We start from the raw sequence: 20,138 nt of genomic DNA on the forward strand, positions 1-20,138 counted from the left end.
GTCGGGTGGGGCAGAAGTCTGAAAACCATAACTTTGCTCCTCTTCCTCCCAAATTCCCCACCCAATCCCCAAATTAAAACGAATACTGCAGCACTCAGGAACCCCCAAGCGGGTGCACCTTTTCCCGGGTTGTTGCAGCCTGCAGCGCTTGTCCTTCTCCTAGCATGCTCCGCCTCATTGTTCCAACGCGCAGCCCGCCCACCCAGAGCCCGCGCCCTGCTGCGCGGGCGAGCTCTCCGCTCCCGGGAAAATGGGAGGGGGGGGGGGGCACGGTCCGCCGGTTCGAGATCCCCAACCCCGTATCCCTCTCGGCTAGGTAATAACAGCTTCCTGCCCACCCTCATGATCTTTCTTCCAATCTATCCCTAAAGGGGAACTACTGAGTCTCCGGAGGCGATCTGTGGGTGCTGTCCAAATGCTGGGAAGGAGAAGGGCTGCGGGTGGGGAGAGAAGAAACTGGAGGCTCCGGCCTGCGCTAAACTGCAGCCCTCATAGGCAGGGAGATTCTGGTTACGCGGGTACCGTTCGGCCATGGTTCCTCTGGCCCAACAGAAAGCAGCTCGGCAGCGGCCCGTCTCCCAGCCCTGGACGCTGGCGCCGAGCAGCCTTGGCCCTTCTCTCCAGAAGCAGAAAGCAGAGGGCCGGTCCCTGTGCAGGCAACAGAAGTTACAATTTACTACTCACACCAACTGTTTCTGTCCCTGCGGTTCTTGGCCATGGTGGTCCGGGGACTGGTGGCGGTGAGGGGCTGTCACTGCGCTCGCTGTCTTCTCCCCGGCCGCAGGTTGCTGGCGATGGAAGGCTCTGTGCCCGAGCTGGGCGCAGTTCTCTCAGACTCTGAGGATGTTGCTGTGGCGCTGGTGGGAAGGAGTGGGGAGGAAAAGGGAGGAGAAAGCAGATGAACCAAGCTCAGCATCACAAGCCCGAGTTCACACAAATACCAGCGTCACACCCTCCCTACCTCAGCCCACCCCCAGAGCAAGAAGACAGTGACAGACGATGTACTGCAACATTTTCAGTGGAAAACATACATACAAATAAACAGTACACCCTCTTACACACTTTCAAAGAATTTAACAGCATTGTCTAGTCGCAGAAACACAAAACAATATATACTGCATTATTCTGGATATTCAAATACCTGTTTCCTAGTTAAACATGCTACCACATTTATACAGCTAAAGAGGTTAAAATAATCTACATTTATCTACCAGTTACAAATTTTAATTTTTTCCATTTTAAAAGCAAGGTCATGCTAGTAAGGAGGTATCATGTAATTGTGTATTTGCATAGTGAACAGGTCTGTCTTTTAGGGCTAGGTTAGCAAAATTTAAATCAAGAAGATCAAGATAAATGAAAGCTGGAGATTCATCATAATCTATAACTAACTGAAGGTCTAATGGGCAAAATTTTCCACTAGATTTGCAGCCCAATGGCAAATATTTGAAGTAAAATCATACATTGTCTGTGTGGGCCTTGGCATGTTGCAGACAATTTTGAATGAAGAGTAAAAAGCATTTAAAAAATATTCTCAACATCTCCCTTTCCACTGGTTTCTTCCTCTGTGCCTGCAAACTTAGTTGATTTCAGACTCTTAGAAACACTGTCCCTCCATGCTACTTGACCCTCAAGCCATCAACCCATTCCATACCTACTTATTCACAGTTTTATCCATTTGGTTGTTGCCCACATACTCTACTGATCAGTTCTCCCTAGGCAATCACTGCTAACCTCTTCATTACCAGATCTATGGCCTCTGCTTAGTCCTCATCCTAAAAACATCTCCTCCCCCTACACTCTCTCAATGTTATTTATTCCCATGGCTTCACACAGGACCTCCTTGCTGATGATTCCCAAATCTATACTTGGTCTTAGGGTCTCTTAAGGAGAATCATCATCCTTGAGCTGAAATTATAACTGCCTGTAGCTGTTTCCCCTTGTTTTCTCACTGGCACTTCAAAATCAACATACCCAAAACCAAAACCACTCTGTATCATCCACCACTGCCAAATCTCATGCAAACACATTTCAGTTAATAGTTCTAGTGACCTCAAGAGCTGTGAACACTGAAGTATTACTGAAATTTATATTATGGTTTTAAACATGGCTGTGTTCAATATTGTTGCATTCTGCAATCACTAATGAAGCAATACAGGAAGATAGAAAAGATTTCACTCCTGTGAAATTCATAGAATAAAAAGAAGTATGCTCTGCTATTTTTCTTGTATTTCTTTACTATAATTCTCAACTCACTTTTCAGCCTGAAAATCCTTTCCATATATTTTGATCCCATTTTAAAAACAAAGTGAAGTAGATTCCACAAAAACTTTTAAAAATACAATTCAGTATCTATTCCTAGTTGGAAAAGAAATTAATTTTTAAAAATCCCTTTCCCTTTGTAATTAATAAGTAATTGGCAGGGTGAATATCCTGGCCAAGAACTGTTCAACCAGTGGTTTTAGCACCCACTGATATCCTTGCCTGAATCAACTTTACATTAGTGATTTTAAAACATGATTTTTATAATCATATCATTTATTTTACATTTATTAGCTGGCATTCCCTCCTTACCCTTTTTTGTTTTGCTTGTTTATCACTATGGCTTCATGGAATCTAAAAAAAAAACTTGATTGTATTATTATCTATTAAGTTCCTCTTGTTTTTTAAATGCAATTTTATTGAGAAATATTCATACATCATACAATCCATCCAAAGAATACAATCAGTGGCTTGTAGTATCATCACATAGTTGTGCTTTCATCACCCCAAACAATTTTAGAACAGTTTCATTATTCCAAGAAGAAAAAAGAAAAAAGGAAACCCAAAACATCACATACTCTTTTACCTCCTCCCCTATTATCAGCCCCTAGTATTGGTGTGGTAAATTTGTTACTGTTGATGAAAGAATATTAAGATATTACTGTTAACTCTAGTCCATAGTTTATGTAGGTACATTTTTTTCCACATACCACTATACACATTTATTCTACTTCATGAAAGAACTTTTTAATATTTGTATTGTTAATCACAGTCATTGTCCACCACAGGATTCACTGTATTATACATTCCCATGTTTTAACCTGTAGCTTTCCTTCTGGTGACCTACATGATTCTAAACTTCCCCTTTCAACCACATTCACATACATTTTAGCACTGTTAATTATATTCACAATAAACTACTACCATCACCTCTATCCATTTCTAAACATTTAAATTCAACTTAGTTAAGAATTCTGTACATCTTAAGCAACTGCTCCCCATTCTCTAGACTCATTTTATCTCCTGGTAACTGATGTTCTAGATTTTATGTCTACGAGTTTACATATTAAAATTAGTTCATATTAGTAAGATCACACAATATTTGTCCTTTTGTGTCTGACTTAGTTCACTCAACATAATGTCCTTCAGGTTCATCCATGTTGTTGCATGCTTCAGGACTTTATTCCTTCTTACTGCTGAATAATATTCCATCGTATGTATAAACCACATTTTGTTTAAAATTCATCAGTTGATGGACACCTGAGTTATTTCCCTCTTTTGGCAATTGTGAACAATGCCACTATGAACATCGATGTGCAAATGTCTGTTCCTGTCCTTGCTCTCAAATTTTCCGGGTATATACCCAGTAACAGGAGTACTGGATCATAAGGCAACTCGATACTTAGCTTTCTGAGGAACTGCTAAACTGTCTTCCACAGCAGTTGTACCATGTTATGCTCCCAACAGCATAAAGTGTTTCTATTTCTCCACGTCCTCTCCAACACTCATAGTTTCCTGTTTGTTTAATAGTAGCCATTCTAGTAGGTGTGAAATGGTATCTCATTGTGGTTTTGTGTTTCCCTAATAACTGATGATGTTGAACATTGCTTTCATGTGCTTTTTACCCACTTGTATTTCGTATTTCTTCTTTGGAATAATGTTTATTCAAGTCTTTTGCCCATTTTGTAATTGGGTTGTCTTTTTATTGTTGAATTATAGGATTTCTTTATTTATTGTGGATCTTAAACCCTTGTTGGAGATGTAGTTTTGAAATATCTTCTCCCGTTGATTGGGCTGCCTTTTCACTTTCTTGACAAGGTCCTTTGAAGTGTAAAAATATTTAATTTTGCAAAAGTCCCATTTAACTGTTTTTTTCTGTTGTTGCTTGTTCTTTGGGTGTAAAGTATATGAAACCATTGCCTACTACAAGATCTTGAAGATGCTTCCCTGTATTTTCTTCTGGGAGTTTTATCATCCTGGTTCTTATATTTAGATCTTTGATCCACTTTGAGATAATTTTTGTATAAGGTGTGAGATAGGAGTCCTCTTTCATTCTTTTGCATATGGATAACCAGTTCTCCCAGCATTTATTGAAGAGACTATACTGTCCCAGTTGAGCGGACTTGACAGTCTTGTCAAGTATCAATTGGTCATAAATGTGAGGGTCTATTTCTGAACTCTCAATTTGTTTCCATTGGTCTATATATCTGTCCTTATACCAATGCCATGCTGTTTTGATTACTGTGGCATTGTAATGAGGTTTAAGATCGGGAAGTGTGAGCCCTCCACCTTCAATCTTCTTTTTCAGGAAAGCTTTAGCTATTTGGAGCCCCTTACCATTCCAAATAAATTTGATAATTGGCTTTCCATTTCTGCAATTAGACTGTTGGAAATTTGATTGGAATTGCATTGAATCTGTAAATCAATTTGGGTAGAACTGACATCTGAAAAATATTTGGTCTTCCAATCCACATAGAATGTCCTTCCATTTATTTAGATTCTCTTTGGTTTCCTTTAGCAAAGTTTTGAATTTTCCATGTAAAGTCCTTTACATACTTGGTTAAATTTATTCCTAGATATTCGATTATTTTACTTGCTATTGTAAATGGATTTTTTTCTTGATTTCCTTGTCAGACTGCTGATCACCAGTGTATATAACACTACTGATTTTTGCATATTGATCTTGTATCCCATCACTCTGCTGAACTTATTAGCTCTTGTAGCTTTGTTGTTGATTTTTTGGAATTGCTATAAATAATATCATGTCATCTGCAAATAGTGAAAAGTTTTACTTTTTCCTTTTTGATTTGAATGCCTTTTATTTATTTTTCTTGCCTAATTGCTCTAGCTACAACTTCTAGCACAACATTGAATAGCACTAGGGACAGTGGGCATCCTTGTCTTGTTCCTGATCTCAACAGAAATGCTTCCAGTCTTTTACCATTGAGTATGATGTTAGCTGTGGGTTTTACAGATATGCCCTTCATCATGTTTAGGAAATTTCCTTCTATTCCTATCTGTGAAGGTGTTTTAATCAAGAAAGGATGCTGGATTTTGTCACATGACTTTTCTACGTCAATTGAGATGATCATGTGGCTTTTCCCTTTCAATTTGTTAATGTGATGTTATACATTAATTGATTTTCTTGTGATGAACCACCCTTGCATGCCTGGGAAAAATCCACTTGCTCAGGGTGTATAATTCTTTTAATATGCTGTTGGATTCAATTTGCAAATATTTTATTGAGGATTTGTGCACCTATATTCATTAGAGAAATTGGTCTATAATTATATTTTCTTGTAGTATATTTATCTGGCTTTGGGATTAGGATGATGTTGGCTTCATAGAATGTGTTAGGTAGTGTTCCCTCTTCTTCAATTTTTTGGAAGAGTTTGAACAGTATTGATATTAATTCTTCTTGATGACTGATTCAATCTCTTGTTCAGACCTCTGTTGAGGTCTTCTATTTCTTCTAGATTCAGTGTAGATTCTACATGTGTTTCTAGGAATTTGACCATTTGACAGCTGTTGTCTAATTTGTTGGCCTACAGTTTGTTCATCGTATCCTCTTATGATCTTTTTCATTTCTGTGAGGTCAGTAGTAATGCTCCCCCTGCCTCCTTTCTGATTTTAGTTATTTGAATCTTCCCTCTTTTTGTCTTTTTCAGTCTAGCTAGAATATCAATTTTATTGTTCTTGAAGTACCAACTTTCAGTTTGTTATTTCTCTCTATTGCTTTCTTATATTCTCAATTTCAATTATTTTTGCTCTAATCTTTGTCTTTCCTTCTGCTTACTTTAGAAAGAGTTTGCTGTTTTTTTCCTAGTTCCTCCACGTATGCAGTGAGGTGTGTGATTTTAGCTCTTTCTTCTTTTTTTTAAATTGAGATTGTTTACATACCATACAATTATCCAAAGATCCAAAGTACAATCAATTGCCCATGGTACCACCATACAGTTGTGCATCCATCACAATTTTTTTTTCAATTTTTAGAACATTTTCATTACTCCAGAAAAGAAATAAAGACAAAAAAAGGAAACTCAAATCCTCCCATACCCCTAACCACCACCCCCCCCCATTACTGATTCATAGTATTGGTATAGTACATTTGCTACTGTTGATGAAAGAACGTTAAAATACTACTAACTGTAGTATATAGTTTGCAATAGGTATATATTTTTTCCTATATGCCCCTCTATTATTAACTTCTAGTTATAGTGTCATACATTTGTTCTATTTCATGAGAGAGATTTCTAATATTTGTACAGTTAATCATGAACATTGTCCACCACAAGATTCACCATTTTATACATTCCCATCTTTTAACCTCCAGCTTTCCTTCTGGTGACATACGTGACTCTGAGCTTACCCTTGCCACCACATTCACACACCATTCAGCACTGTTATTCTCACACTGTGCTACCATCACCTCTGTCCATTTTCAAACATTTAAGTTCACCCTAGTTGAACATTCTGCTCATAATAAGCAACTGCTCCCCATTCTTCAGTCTCGTTCTATATCCTGGTAACATATATTTCATGTCTGTGAGTTTACATATTATAATTAGTTCCTATCAGTGAGACTCTCCAATATTTGTCCTTATGTGTCTGTCTTATTTCACTCAATATAGTGCCCTCAAGGTTTCTTCATCAACCCATTTTTTTTAAGATGGTTTTGTTCACACACCATACACTCCATCCTAAGTAAACAATTGATGGTTCCCAGTGTAGTCACATATTTATGTATTCACCACCATTGTCACTATCTATATAAGGACATCTCTGTTTCCTCCACAAAGAAGGAGAGAGAGCCAAAGAAGGTAGAGAGACAAAAGAGAAAGAAGAGAGAGAGAGAGAGAGAGAGAGAGAGAGAGAGAGAGAGAGAGAGAGAGAGAGAGAGAGAGAGAGAGAGAGAGAGAGAGAGAACAGCTAGGAAGCACCAAAAGGAAAGACAGTACTAAACTAAAGTGGAATAAAGAGTCAGACAACATCACCAGTGCCAAGAGTTCCATTCCCTTCCCCCATGCCCACCCCCTGCCATATGCACCTATCTTTGGTATATTGCCTTTGCTATATCAAAGGAAGCATAATACAATGTTTCTGTTAATTAGTCTCTAGTTTGCATGGATTGTATTTTCCCCGAATCCCACCTTATTTTTTAACACCTTGCAATGTTGATATTCATTTGTTCTACCTCATGTAAAAACATATTTGTACCTTTTATTACAATCATTGAGCACCCTAGGTTTCACTGTTTTATACAGTTCCAGTCTTTATCTTTTGCCTTTCCTTCTGGTGTCCCACATGCTCTAACCCTCCTTCCTCAACCATACCCACAATCATCCCCGTTCAGTGTGTACCGCATTGCTGTGCTACCATCTTCCAGAATTGTGTTCCAAACCTCTCACTCTTGTCTTTTCCTTTCCGTCTGTAGTGCTCCCTTTAGTGTTTCCTGTAGAGCCAGTATCTTGTTCACGCTCTGTCACTGTCTGTCAGAGAATATTTTAAGCTCTCCCTCATATGTGAAGGACAGTTTTGCCGGATATAGGATTCCTGGTTGGTGGTTTTTCTCTTTCAGTATCTTAAATATATCACCCCACTTCCTTCTTGCCTCCATAGTTTCTACTGAGAAATCTGCATATAGTCTTATCAAGCTTCCTTTGTGTGTGATGGATTGCTTTTCTCTTGCTGCTTTCAGGAGTCTCTCTTTATCTTCTGCACTTCTTGGATCTCTAATTTTATGTCTTTCATAAGAGATGGGAAATTTTCATTGATTATTTCCTCTATTATTGCTTCTACCCCTTTTCCCTTCTTTTCTCCTTCTGGGACACCCATGACATGTACATTCCTGCATTTCATGTAGTCACTCAGTTTCCGAGATGTTGCTCACATTTTTCCATTCTTTTCTCTATCTGTTCTCTTGTGTGTAGACTTTTAGGTATCTTGTTCTCCAGTTCCTGAGTGTTTTCTTCTGCCTCCTGAGATCTGCTGTTGTATATCTCCATTGTCTTTCATCTCTTGTGTTGTGGCTTTCATTTCCATAGATTCTGCCAGTTGTTTTTTTCGAACTTTTGATTTCTACCTTATGTATGCCCAGTGTTTTCATTATATGCTTCGTCTTTTTTGCCATATCTTCCCTAAACTTTCTGAATTGATTTAGCATTAGTTGTTTCAATTCCTGTATCTCAGTTGAAGTGTAAGTTTGTTCCTTTGACTGGGCCATAACTTTGTTTTTCTTAGTGTAAGTTGTAGTTTTCTGTTGTCTAGGCATCTGGTTTCCTTGATTACCCCAATCAGGTTTTCCCAGACCAGAACAGGCTCAGGTCTAGAAGGAGGCAATAGTATCCAGTTTCCCTGAGTGTATGTCTTAGATTGATACACCCTGTGAGGCCTCAAGTCACTGTGCTTTTCTGCCCAGCAAGTGGCACCTGTCACCCTGTAGCTCCAGACTGGTGTAAGGAGGTGTGGCCCATGGCTGTTTTCCCCCAGGCTCTGGGGTCTGGTTCTGAATAGAAGATGGGGTGTAGAGCTTGGCACCACCTCTTTCCTCTCGGGGAAGATATGCCCCTTAGGGAGAGGTAATTAACATTTGAATAGTCTCTGCCTGTGCTATCTCCACCCTTGTCTGGATCAGAGCACTGGGAACTGAAAATGGATAAGGCTTTCTCCACTGAGCTGAAAAAGGGACAGAAATCCCCCCTTCAGGGCCAGTTCACAGCCACCCTCAGTTTCACCCATTGGACAGAGACAGCACCCAGTCCTCTGGGCTCCCCCTCCTTCCCAGAGAGGTCCTCTGGCTCTCCAAGGTCAGTTGTCACCAAAAGCCTCTGTCAGCTTGTTGGGGATTTGTAGCTTGTATTGAGCAGTCCACATTTGTTAATTAAAACCCCAACTGGCACTTAGCTGAGCTATAGTCACTTGCTCGAAGAGTGCTGCTCTCTATCACAGTAAGGCTTTGCAGTTTGGATCATGGGGGGAGGGGCTCTCAGCTCGGGTCCTCAGTTTTTACTTGCAGATTTTATGCTGCGATATCAGGCATTCCTCCCAATTCAGGTTGGTGTATGATGAGTGGACAGTCACGTTTGTCCCCCTGCAGTAATTCCAGGTATTTACTAGCTGTTCCTAGTTGTTTATTAGTTGTTCCAGGGGGACTAGCTAGCTTCCACTCCTCTCTATGCCACCGTCTTCCAGAACTCTCTTTCTTCTTTTTTAATGTAGGTGTTTTGGGCTATAAATTTCCCCCTCAACACTCCCTTTGCTGCATCCCATAAGTTTCAATATGTTGTATTCTTGTTTTCATTCGTCTTGAGATATTTACTGATTTCTTTTGCAGTTTCTTCTTTGATCCACTGATTGTTTAAGAGTATATTGTTTAACTTCCATATGTTTGTGAATTTTCCTGTTCTCCACCTTTTATTTATTTCCAGCTTTGTTTCATTATGGTCAGAGAAAGTGCTTTGCATTATTTCAATCTTTTAAAATTCACTGAGACTGTTCTGTGACCCAACATGTAGTCTATCCTGGAGAATGATCCATGAGTACTCGAGAAGAAAGTATATCTTGTTGTTTTGGGGTACAATGTTCTGTATATGTCTGTTAGGTCTAGCTCATTTATCATATTATTCAAGTTCGCTGTTTCCTTAATTGAGCTTCTGTCTAGACGTTCTATCTATTAATGGGAGTTGTGTATTGACACCTCCTACATTTTGTGTCAAACACTGATTAGGTGCATAAATATTTATGATTGTTTTTTCTTCTTGGTGAATTGCCCCTTTCATTAATATATAGTGTCCTTCTTTGTCTCATAACATTTTTGCATTTGCAATTTAAATTCTATTTTGCCTGTTATTAGTATAGCCACCCCAGCTTTTTTTTTTTTTTTTTTTTTTTTTTTTTTTTTTTTTTTTTTGGTTACTGCTTGCATGGAATATCTTTTTCCGTTGTTTGACTCTATTTGTATCTTTGGGTCTAAATGAGCATCTTGTAAACTGCTATAGATGGTTCATCCTTTTTTATCCATTCTCCAATCTGTGTATTTGGGGAGTTTAATCCATTAACATTCAATGTTATTACTATAAATGCAGTTCTTACTTCAACCATTTTATCCTTTGGTTTGTGCATGCCATATCTTATTTTTGTCTTTCTTATTACCCTTTTAGTTACCCTTTGTTCTGGTTTGCTAATGCTGTCAGAATGCAAAACACCAGAAATGTACTGACTTTTATAAAGGGGGTTTATTTGGTTACACAGTTACAGTCTTAAGGCCATAAAATGTTCCAGGTAACGCATCAACAATCAGGTACCTTCACTAGAGGATGGCCAATGGCATCTGGAAAACCTCTGTTAGCTGGGAAGGCACATAGCTGGCGTCTCCTCCAAGTTCTGGTTTCAGAATGGGCTTTCTCCCAGGACGTTCCTCTCTAGGCTGCAGCTCCTCTTCAAAATGTCACTCTAGTTGCTCTTGGGGTGTTTATCCTCTCTTAGCTTCTCCAGAGCAAGAGTCTGCTTCCAAAGGCCATCTTCAAAATGTCTCTGTAAACTGCGGCTTCTCTCTCAGCTTCCGTGCATTCTTCAAAGTGTCCCTCTTGGCTGCATCAAGCCTGCTCCTTCTGTTTGAGCTTATATAGTGCTCCAGTAAACTAATCAAGGCCCATGCTGAATGCGCGGGGCCACACCTCCATGGAAATTATCCAATCAGAGTTATCACCACAGTTGGGTGGGGCACATTTCCATGGAAACAACCTAATCCAAACGTTCCAACTTAATCCCCACTAATATGTCTGCCCCCACAAGATTGCATCAAAGAACATAGCTTTTCCTGGGGGACATAATATTAGCAAACCAGTATACCCTTACTGATAATCTTCATTTCTATACTTTACTCCAGGCTTCTCTCTCTTGTTTTTTCCTTTCAGACTACAGAACTCCCTTTAGTATTCCTTGTAGGACAAATTGCTTGTTGATGAACTCTCTTAGTTTCTGTTTACCTGTGAATATTTTAAACTCTCCCTCATTTTTGAAGGACACTTTTGCAGATATAGAACTCCTGCCTGGCAGTTTTTCTCTTTCAGTACTTTAAATATATCAAAGCACTGCCTTCTCCCCTCCTTGGTTTTGATGAGAAATCGACAAAAGCTTTTTTCTTGCTGCTTTCAGGATTCTCTCTTTATCTTTAGCATTTGACATCCTGATTAGTATGTGTCTTAGAGTAAGACTATTAGGATTTATTCTGATTGGAGTATTTTGCGCCTCTATATTTATGTCTGTCATAAGAGGTGGGAAATATCTGGCCATTACTTCTTCAAATATTCTTTCTGCCTCTTTTCCGTTCTTTTCTCCTGCTGGGGCAGCCATCACACATATATTTGTGTGGTTCATTCAAATCCCTGTGAACCTGCCCAATTTTTGTCCATTCTTTTCTCTATCTGTTCTTCTGCCTAAGATATTTTGATTGTTCTATCTTTTAACTTGCTGATTCTTTCTTCTGGCTGTTCAAATCTGCTGTTGTATGCCTCCAGAATCTTTTTATTATTCAATTTAATTGAGATATATTCACACACCATACAATCATCCAAAGTGTACAATTGTTCACGATATCATCATATAGTTGTTCATTCATCACAATCAATTTTTGAACATTTTTATTACTAAAAAAATTAAAATAAAAAAAAGTAAAAAAGAACACCCAAAACATCCTATCCCCCATCCCCATCCCTTCTTTTATTCATTTAATTTTTGTCTCCATTTTTCTACTCAATAAAGGGAATGTGAGCCACAAGGTTTTCACATTCACACAGTCACACTGTGTAAGCTACATGGTTATACAATTCTCTTCAAGAATCAAGGCTACTGGGTTGTAGTTCAACAGTTTCAGGTATTGCCTTCTAGCTATTCCAATACACTTAAAACTAAAAAGGGACATCATTATAATGCATAAGGATTATCTCCAGAATGACCAATCAACTCCATCTGAAATCTCTCAGCCACTGAAACCTTTTTTTGTTTGTTTCATTTCTCTTCCCCCTTTTGGTCACGAAGCCTTTCTCAATCCCATGACGACAGGTCCAGGCTCATCCCCAGGAGTCACGTCCCATGTTGCCAGGGAGATTTCCACCCCTGGGAGTCATGTCCAATGTCGGGGGGGAAGGCAGTGAGTTTACTGGCAGAGTTGGCTTAGAGAGAGAGGCCACATCTGAGAAACAAAAGAGGTTCTCTGGGGGGTGACTCTTAGGCACAATTATAAGTAGGCTTAGCCTCTCCTTTGCAAACCCCAAGATCAAGGACTTGGCCTTCCAAATTGGTAGTCTGCAATGCTTGTGAAAAGAACAGTAATTCCCCAGGTGGGGAGGTTTAACAGTTCAGCATTTTCCCCCAATCCCTCAAGGGGGCTTTGCATATACATTCTTACTCTCTGCCCAAATTACTCTGGGATGTATCAGGGCTTCATACTAACCTGAACAAACCAACCAGATCTCACTCCCTATTCAAAGTTCTGTATAATTGTGGTGTTTGAATAAACTGACCATACAAGTTAAATTACCTAGTGCACTACACAAAATATAGATTTTGCACAAAATAAACATCTCTGCCTTTAATCTCACACAGAAGTTGAAGTTTTAAAACACCATCAATATCATTCTTTACTCTTCAGTCTGATTTTCCTTAGTCCTAACTAGATCAGCTTCATTCATATCTCTAATTGAACTCTGAACTCTTTTTCAACTGTTTTTTTTTTTTTTTTTTTTTTATCATCATTTTATTGAGATATATTCACATACCACGCAGTCATACAAAACAAATTGTACTTTCGATTGTTTACAGTACCATTACATAGTTGTACATTCATCACCTAAATCAATCCCTGACACCTTCATTAGCACACACACAAAAATAACAAGAATAATAATTAGAGTGAAAAAAAGCAATTGAAGTAAAAAAGAACACTAGGTACCTTTGTCTGTTTGTTTGCTTCCCCTACTTTTCTACACATCGATCCATAAACTAGACAAAGTGGAGTTTGGTCCTTATGGCATTCCCAATCCCACTGTCACCCCTCATAAGCTACATTTTTATACAACTGTCTTCGAGATTCATGGGTTCTGGGTTGTAGTTTAATAGTTTCAGGTATCCACCACCAGCTACCCCAATTCTTTAGAACCTAAAAAAGGTTGTCTAAAGTGTGCGTAAGAGTGCCCACCAGAGTGATCTCTCGGCTCGTTTTGGAATCTCTCTGCCACTGAAGCTTATTTCATTTCCTTTCACATCCCCCTTTTGGTCAAGAAGATGTTCTCCATCCCACGATGCCGGGTCTACATTCCTCCCCGGGAGTCATATTCCACGTTGCCAGGGAGATTCACTTCCCTGGGTGTCTGATCCCACGTAGGGGGGAGGGCAGTGATTTCACCTTTCAAGTTGGCTTAGCCAGAGAGAGAGGGCCACATCTGAGCAACAAAGAGGCATTCAGGAGGAGACTCTTAGGCACAAATACAGGGAGGCCTAGCCTCTCCTTTGCAGCAACCGTCTTCCCAAGGGTAAAACTTATGGTAGAGGGCTCAACCCATCAAACCACCAGTCCCCTATGTCTGTGGTCATGTTAGCAACCATGGAGGTGGGGTAGGCGAATACCCCTGCATTCTCCACAGGCTCCTCAAGGGGGCACTACATCTTTTTTTTTTTTTTTTTTTCCTTGTTTGTCTTTTTTCTTTTCTTTTTTTTTTTTTTTTTTAACTTTCCCTTCTTTTTTCAAATCAACTGTATGAAAAAAAAAGTTAAAAAGAAAACAAACATACAATACAAGAACATTTCAAAGAGACCATAGCAAGGGAGTAAGAAAAAGACAACTAACCTAAGATAACTGCTTAACTTCCAACATGTTCCTACTTTACCCCAAGAAAGTTACATACTATAGCAACATTTCAGTGAACTTGTTCCTACTACATCCATCAGAAATTAACAGACCATAGTCATTTCTGGGCATCCCCAGAACGTTAAATAGCTTATCTGTTCTTCTTGAATTATTGTTCCCCCTTCCTTAATTGCTCTCTACTGCTAGTTCCCCTACATTCTACATTATAAACCATTTGTTTTACATTTTTCAAAGTTCACATTAGTGGTAGCATATAATATTTCTCTTTTTGTGCCTGGCTTATTTCGCTCAGCATTATGTCTTCAAGGTTCATCCATGTTGTCATATGTTTCACCAGATCGTTCCTTCTTACTGCCGCGTAGTATTCCATCGTGTGTATATACCACATTTTATTTATCCACTCATCTGTTGAAGGACATTTGGGTTGTTTCCATCTCTTGGCAATTGTGAATAATGCTGCTATGAACATTGGCGTGCAGATATCTGTTCGTGTCACTGCTTTCCAATCTTCCGGGTATATACCGAGAAGTGCAATCGCTGGATCGAATGGTAGCTCTATCTCTAGTTTTCTAAGGAACTGCCAGACTGACTTCCAGAGTGGCTGAACCATTATACAGTCCCACCAACAATGAATAAGAGTTCCAATTTCTCCACATCCCCTCCAGCATTTGTAGTTTCCTGTTTGTTTAATGGCAGCCATTCTAACCGGTGTTAGATGGTATCTCATTGTGGTCTTAATTTGCATCTCTCTAATAGCTAGTGAAGCTGAACATTTTTTCATGTGTTTCTTGGCCATTTGTATTTCCTCTTCAGAGAACTGTCTTTTCATATCTTTTGCCCATTTTATAATTGGGCTGTCTGTACTATTGTCATTGAGTTGTAGGATTTCTTTGTATATGCAAGATATCAGTCTTTTGTCAGATACATGGTTTCCAAAAATTTTTTCCCATTGAGTTGGCTGCCTCTTTACCTTTTTGAGAAATTCCTTTGAGGTGCAGAAACTTCTAAGCTTGAGGAGTTCCCATTTATCTATTTTCTCTTTTGTTGCTTGTGCTTTGGGTGTAAAGTCTAGGAAGTGGCCTCCTAATACAAGGTCTTGAAGATGTTTTCCTACATTATCTTCTAGGAGTTTTATGGTACTTTCTTTTATATTGAGATCTTTGGTCCATTTTGAGTTAATTTTTGTGTAGGGGGTGAGGTAGGGGTCCTCTTTCATTCTTTTGGATATGGATATCCAACTCTCCCAGCCCCATTTGTTGAAAAGGCCATTATGGCTCAGTTCGGTGACTTTGGGGGCCTTATCAAAGATCAGTCGGCCATAGATCTGAGGGTCTATCTCTGAATTCTCAATTCGATTCCATTGATCTATATGTCTATCTTTGTGCCAGTACCATGCTGTTTTGGCAACTGTGGCTTTATAATAAGCTTCAAAGTCAGGGAGTGTAAGTCCTCCCACTTCGTTTTTCTTTTTTAGAGTGTCTTTAGCAATTCGAGGCATCTTCCCTTTCCAAATAAATTTGATAACTAGCTTTTCCAAGTCTGCAAAGTAGGTTGTTGGAATTTTGATTGGGATTGCATTGAATCTGTAGATGAGTTTGGGTAGAATTGACATCTTAATGACATTTAGCCTTCCTATCCATGAACATGGAATATTTTTCCATCTTTTAAGGTCCCCTTCTATTTCTTTTAGTAGAGTTATGTAGTTTTCTTTGTATAGGTCTTTTACATCTTTGGTTAAGTTTATTCCTAGGTACTTGATTTTTTTAGTTGCTATTGAAAATGGTATCTTTTTCTTGAGTGTCTCTTCAGTTTGTTCATTTCTAGCATATAGAAACATTACTGACTTATGTGCATTAATCTTGTATCCCGCTACTTTGCTAAATTTGTTTATTAGCTCTAGTAGGTGTATCGTTGATTTCTCAGGGTTTTCTAGATATAAGATCATATCATCTGCAAACAATGACAGTTTTACTTCTTCTTTTCCAATTTGGATGCCTTTTATTTCTTTGTCTTGCCGGATTGCCCTGGCTAGCACTTCCAGCACAATGTTGAATAACAGTGGTGACAGCGGGCATCCTTGTCTTGTTCCTGATCTTAGAGGGAAGGCTTTCAGTCTCTCACCATTGAGTACTATGCTGGCTGTGGGTTTTTCATATATGCTCTTTATCATGTTGATGAAGTTTCCTTCAATTCCTACCTTTTGAAGTGTTTTTATCAAAAAGGGATGTTGGATTTTGTCAAATGCTTTTTCAGCATCTATTGAGATGATCAATTGATTTTTCCCTTTCGAGTTTTTAATGTGTTGTGATACATTGATTGTTTTTCTTATGTTGAACCATCCTTGCATGCCTGGAATGAACCCCACTTGGTCATGGTGTATGATTTTTTTAATGTGTCTTTGGATTCGATTTGCAAGTATTTTGTTGAGGATTTTTGCATCTATATTCATTAGGGAGATTGGCCGGTAGTTTTCCTTTTTTGTAGCATCTTTGCCTGGTTTTGGTATTAGATTGATGTTAGCTTCATAAAATGAGTTAGGTAGTGTTCCATTTTTTTCAATGTTTTGAAAGAGTTTGAGTAAGATTGGTGTCAGTTCTTTCTGGAAAGTTTGGTAGAATTCCCCTGTGAAGCCATCTGGCCCTGGGCATTTATTTGTGGGAAGATTTTTGATGACTGATTGGATCTCTTTGCTTGTGATGGGTTGGTTGAGGTCTTCTATTTCTTCTCTGGTCAGTCTAGGTTGTTCATATGTTTCCAGAAAATTGTCCATTTCTTCTACATTATCCAGTTTGTTGCCATACAGTTGTTCATAATATCCTCTTATAATTTTTTTAATTTCTTCAGGATCTGCAGTTATGTCACCTTTTTCATTCATTATTTTGTTTATATGGGTCTTCTCTCTTTTTGATTTTGTCAGTCTAGCTAGGGGCTTGTCAATCTTGTTGATCTTCTCAAAGAACCAACTTTTGGTGATATTTATCCTTTCTATTGTTTTTTTGTTCTCTATGTCATTTATTTCTGCTTTAATCCTTGTTATTTCTTTTTTTGTACTTGGTTTAGGATTGGTTTGCTGTTCATTTTCTAGCTTCTTCAGTTGATCCATTAGTTCTTTGATTTTGGCTCTTTCTTCCTTTTTAATATATGCGTTTAGTGCTATAAATTTCCCCCTTAGCACTGCTTTTGCTGCATCCCATAGGTTTTGGTATGTTGTGTTCTCATTTTCATTCGTCTCTATATATTTAGCAATTTCTCTTGCTATTTCTTCTTTAACCCACTGATTGTTTAGGAGTGTGTTGTTTAACCTCCAGGTATTTGTGAATTTTCTAAGTCTCTGATGGTTATTGACTTCTAATTGTATTCCATTGTGGTCAGAGAATGTGCTTTGAATAATTTCAATCTTTTTAAATTTATTGAGGCTTGTTTTATGTCCCAGCATATGATCTATTCTGGAGAAAGTTCCGTGAGCACTAGAAAAGTATGTGTATCCTGTTGATTTGGGATGTAATGTCCTGTAGATGTCTGTTAAATCTAATTCATTTATCAGATTGTTTAGGTTTTCAATTTCCTTATTGGTCTTCTGTCTGGTTGATCTATCTATAGGAGAGAGTGATGTGTTGAAGTCTCCCACAATTATTGTGGAAACATCAATTGCTTCCTTTAGTTTTGCCAATGTTTCTCTCATGTATTTTGTGGCACCTTGATTGGGTGCATAGACATTTACGATTGTTATTTCTTCTTGCTGAATTGCCCCTTTTATTAGTATGTAGTGGCCTTCTTTGTCTCTCAAAACATCCCTGCATTTGAAGTCTATTTTATCTGAGATTAATATTGCTACACCTGCTTTCTTTTGGCTGTAGCTTGCATGAAATATTTTTTTCCATCCTTTCACTTTCAGTTTCTTTGTGTCCCTGTGTCTAAGATGAGTCTCTTGTATGCAACATATTGATGGTTCATTTTTTTTGATCCATTCTGCGAATCTATATCTTTTAATTGGGGAGTTTAATCCATTTACATTCAACGTTAAAACCGTGAAGGCATTTCTTGAATCGGCCATCTTATCCTTTGGATTATGTTTGCCATATTTTTCCCTCTCTCTATTAATATCCTTTATTGTACCCATACCGAATCTCTTTAGTACTGAACCTTTCTCCAAGTCTCTCTGTCCTGTCTTTGTTTCTCTGTCTGTAGGGCTCCCTTTAGTATCTCCAGTAGGGCAGGTCTCTTGTTAGCAAATTCTCTCAGCATTTCTTTGTCTGTGAAAAATTTAAGCTCTCCCTCAAATTTGAAGGAGAGCTTTGCTGGATAAAGTATTCTTGGCTGGAAATTCCTCTCACTCAGAATTTTAAATATATCGTGCCACTGCCTTCTCGCCTCCATGGTGGCTGCTGAGTAGTCACTACTTAGTCTTATGCTGTTTCCTTTGTATGTGGTGAATTGCTTTTCTCTTGCTGCTTTCAGAACTTGCTCCTTCTCTTCTATGTTTGACAGTGTGATCAGTATATGTCTCGGAGTGGGTTTTTTTTGGATTTATTCTATTTGGAGTTCGCTGAGCATTTATGATTTGTGTATTTATGTTGTTTAGAAGATTTGGGAAGTTTTCCCCAACAATTTCTTTGAATACTCTTCCTAGACCTTTACCCTTTTCTTCCCCTTCTGGGACACCAATGAGTCTTATATTCGGACGTTTCATATTATCTATCATATCCCTGAGGTCCATTTCGAGTTTTTCAATTTTTTTCCCCATTCTTTCTTTTATGCTTTCATTTTCCATTCTGTCATCTTCCAGGTCACTGATTCGTTGTTCAACTTCCTCTAGTCTTGTACTATGAGTGTCCAGAATCTTTTTAATTTGGTCAACAGTTTCTTTAATTTCCATAAGATCATCCATTTTTTTATTTAGTCTTGCAATGTCTTCTTTATGCTCTTCTAGGGTCTTCTTGATTTCCTTCATATCCCGTACTAGGGTCTCATTGTTCATCTTTAGTTCTTTGAGTAGCTGCTCTAGGTGTGTCTCTTCTGGTCTTTTGATTTGGGTGCTTGGGTTTGGGTTATCCATATCGTCTGGTTTTTTCATATGCTTTATAATTTTCTGTTGTTTTTGGCCTCGTGGCATTTGCTGACCTTGATAGGGTTCTTTTAGGGTTTGTAGACCAGTTGAAGTCCTTATCTCTAATTTATCAGATCTACAGCTTCGTGGAGTACACTTTCTCTAACTAACCAGCAGGTGGCGTCCACGAGCCACCTGTTCTCCACAAGCCAGATCTCCCCTGTTTAGCCTTTTTGGTGAGTGGGGGAGTGAGTCTTGTGGGGCCCAATTGGTGTCCCAAGCTTGCGTGTGTAGTTGGTGTTGCCTGCCCTGTATGTGGGGCGTGTTTCTGGGCAGTCGGGGAGGGGGGGTGGCCCTAACAATCAAATCTCCCTGATGATCCTAGAGTTTTAAAGCTACTGCAATAGTCTAATCCTTCAGTTCAGTCCTGCCACAGTTTGTCTCTGCCACTGACCCACAAGTCTTTGGTATTGGCGTATGGCTCCTGAGACTTGCAAGTGGGCCCCTCTTCCAGGCTGTGCACCCCAGGTCCTCTGTTGAGGGATGACTGTGCTATGTCACAGGTGAGTGCCGTCCCCCCAGGGCAGTTCTGGGCTGCTGGGCTGTGTTGGGAGGCTCCCAGTCTGCTCAAATGATGGCTGAATGGGGCTCTGTTAATTCACACTGCTCCCCCTTCCCAGCTCTGGGACATTCAGCTGAGGTTGCAGGGAAGGCTAATGTCCACGCCCAGTTTTGTGGTGTGTGCCTGTTATTTGAAGCACTTCCGTCACACTGGGTTGTCTGGGGCAGCTCTGGGCTATGGGGCTGGCGATGGGCAGGAGTGTTTCCTGTCCACCAGGATGGTGGCTGTGAGCGGACACCCCCCTTTTCTTGGGAAGTTGTGTTGTTTAGTGAATTTTCTCAGCCACTGGATTATTGCCTTTTGTCTCAGAGCTCTCTTAGTTCTGCTCTTGACTTGAAGTGCCC

At 39.2% G+C, this 20,138-nt stretch overlaps 1 protein-coding gene across 3 annotated transcripts in view; it reads right to left on the bottom strand.

Moving 5' to 3' along the window:
* Positions 1 to 20,138, bottom strand: part of ATL1 (atlastin GTPase 1) — a 146,143-nt gene that overhangs the window by 95,124 nt on the left and 30,881 nt on the right. For all 3 annotated transcript variants that reach the window (XM_037832751.1, XM_037832752.1, XM_037832753.1), the window contains one exon: positions 685 to 857. In XM_037832751.1, the coding sequence (XP_037688679.1) occupies positions 685 to 718 (34 nt within the window). In that variant the 5' untranslated portion in view covers positions 719 to 857. Of the gene's footprint in view, positions 1 to 684; positions 858 to 20,138 lie in introns of those variants that run through there.

The sequence above is a fragment of the Choloepus didactylus genome, chromosome 4 (assembly GCF_015220235.1).
Source record: "Choloepus didactylus isolate mChoDid1 chromosome 4, mChoDid1.pri, whole genome shotgun sequence".
Taxonomy (NCBI): domain Eukaryota; kingdom Metazoa; phylum Chordata; class Mammalia; order Pilosa; family Megalonychidae; genus Choloepus; species Choloepus didactylus.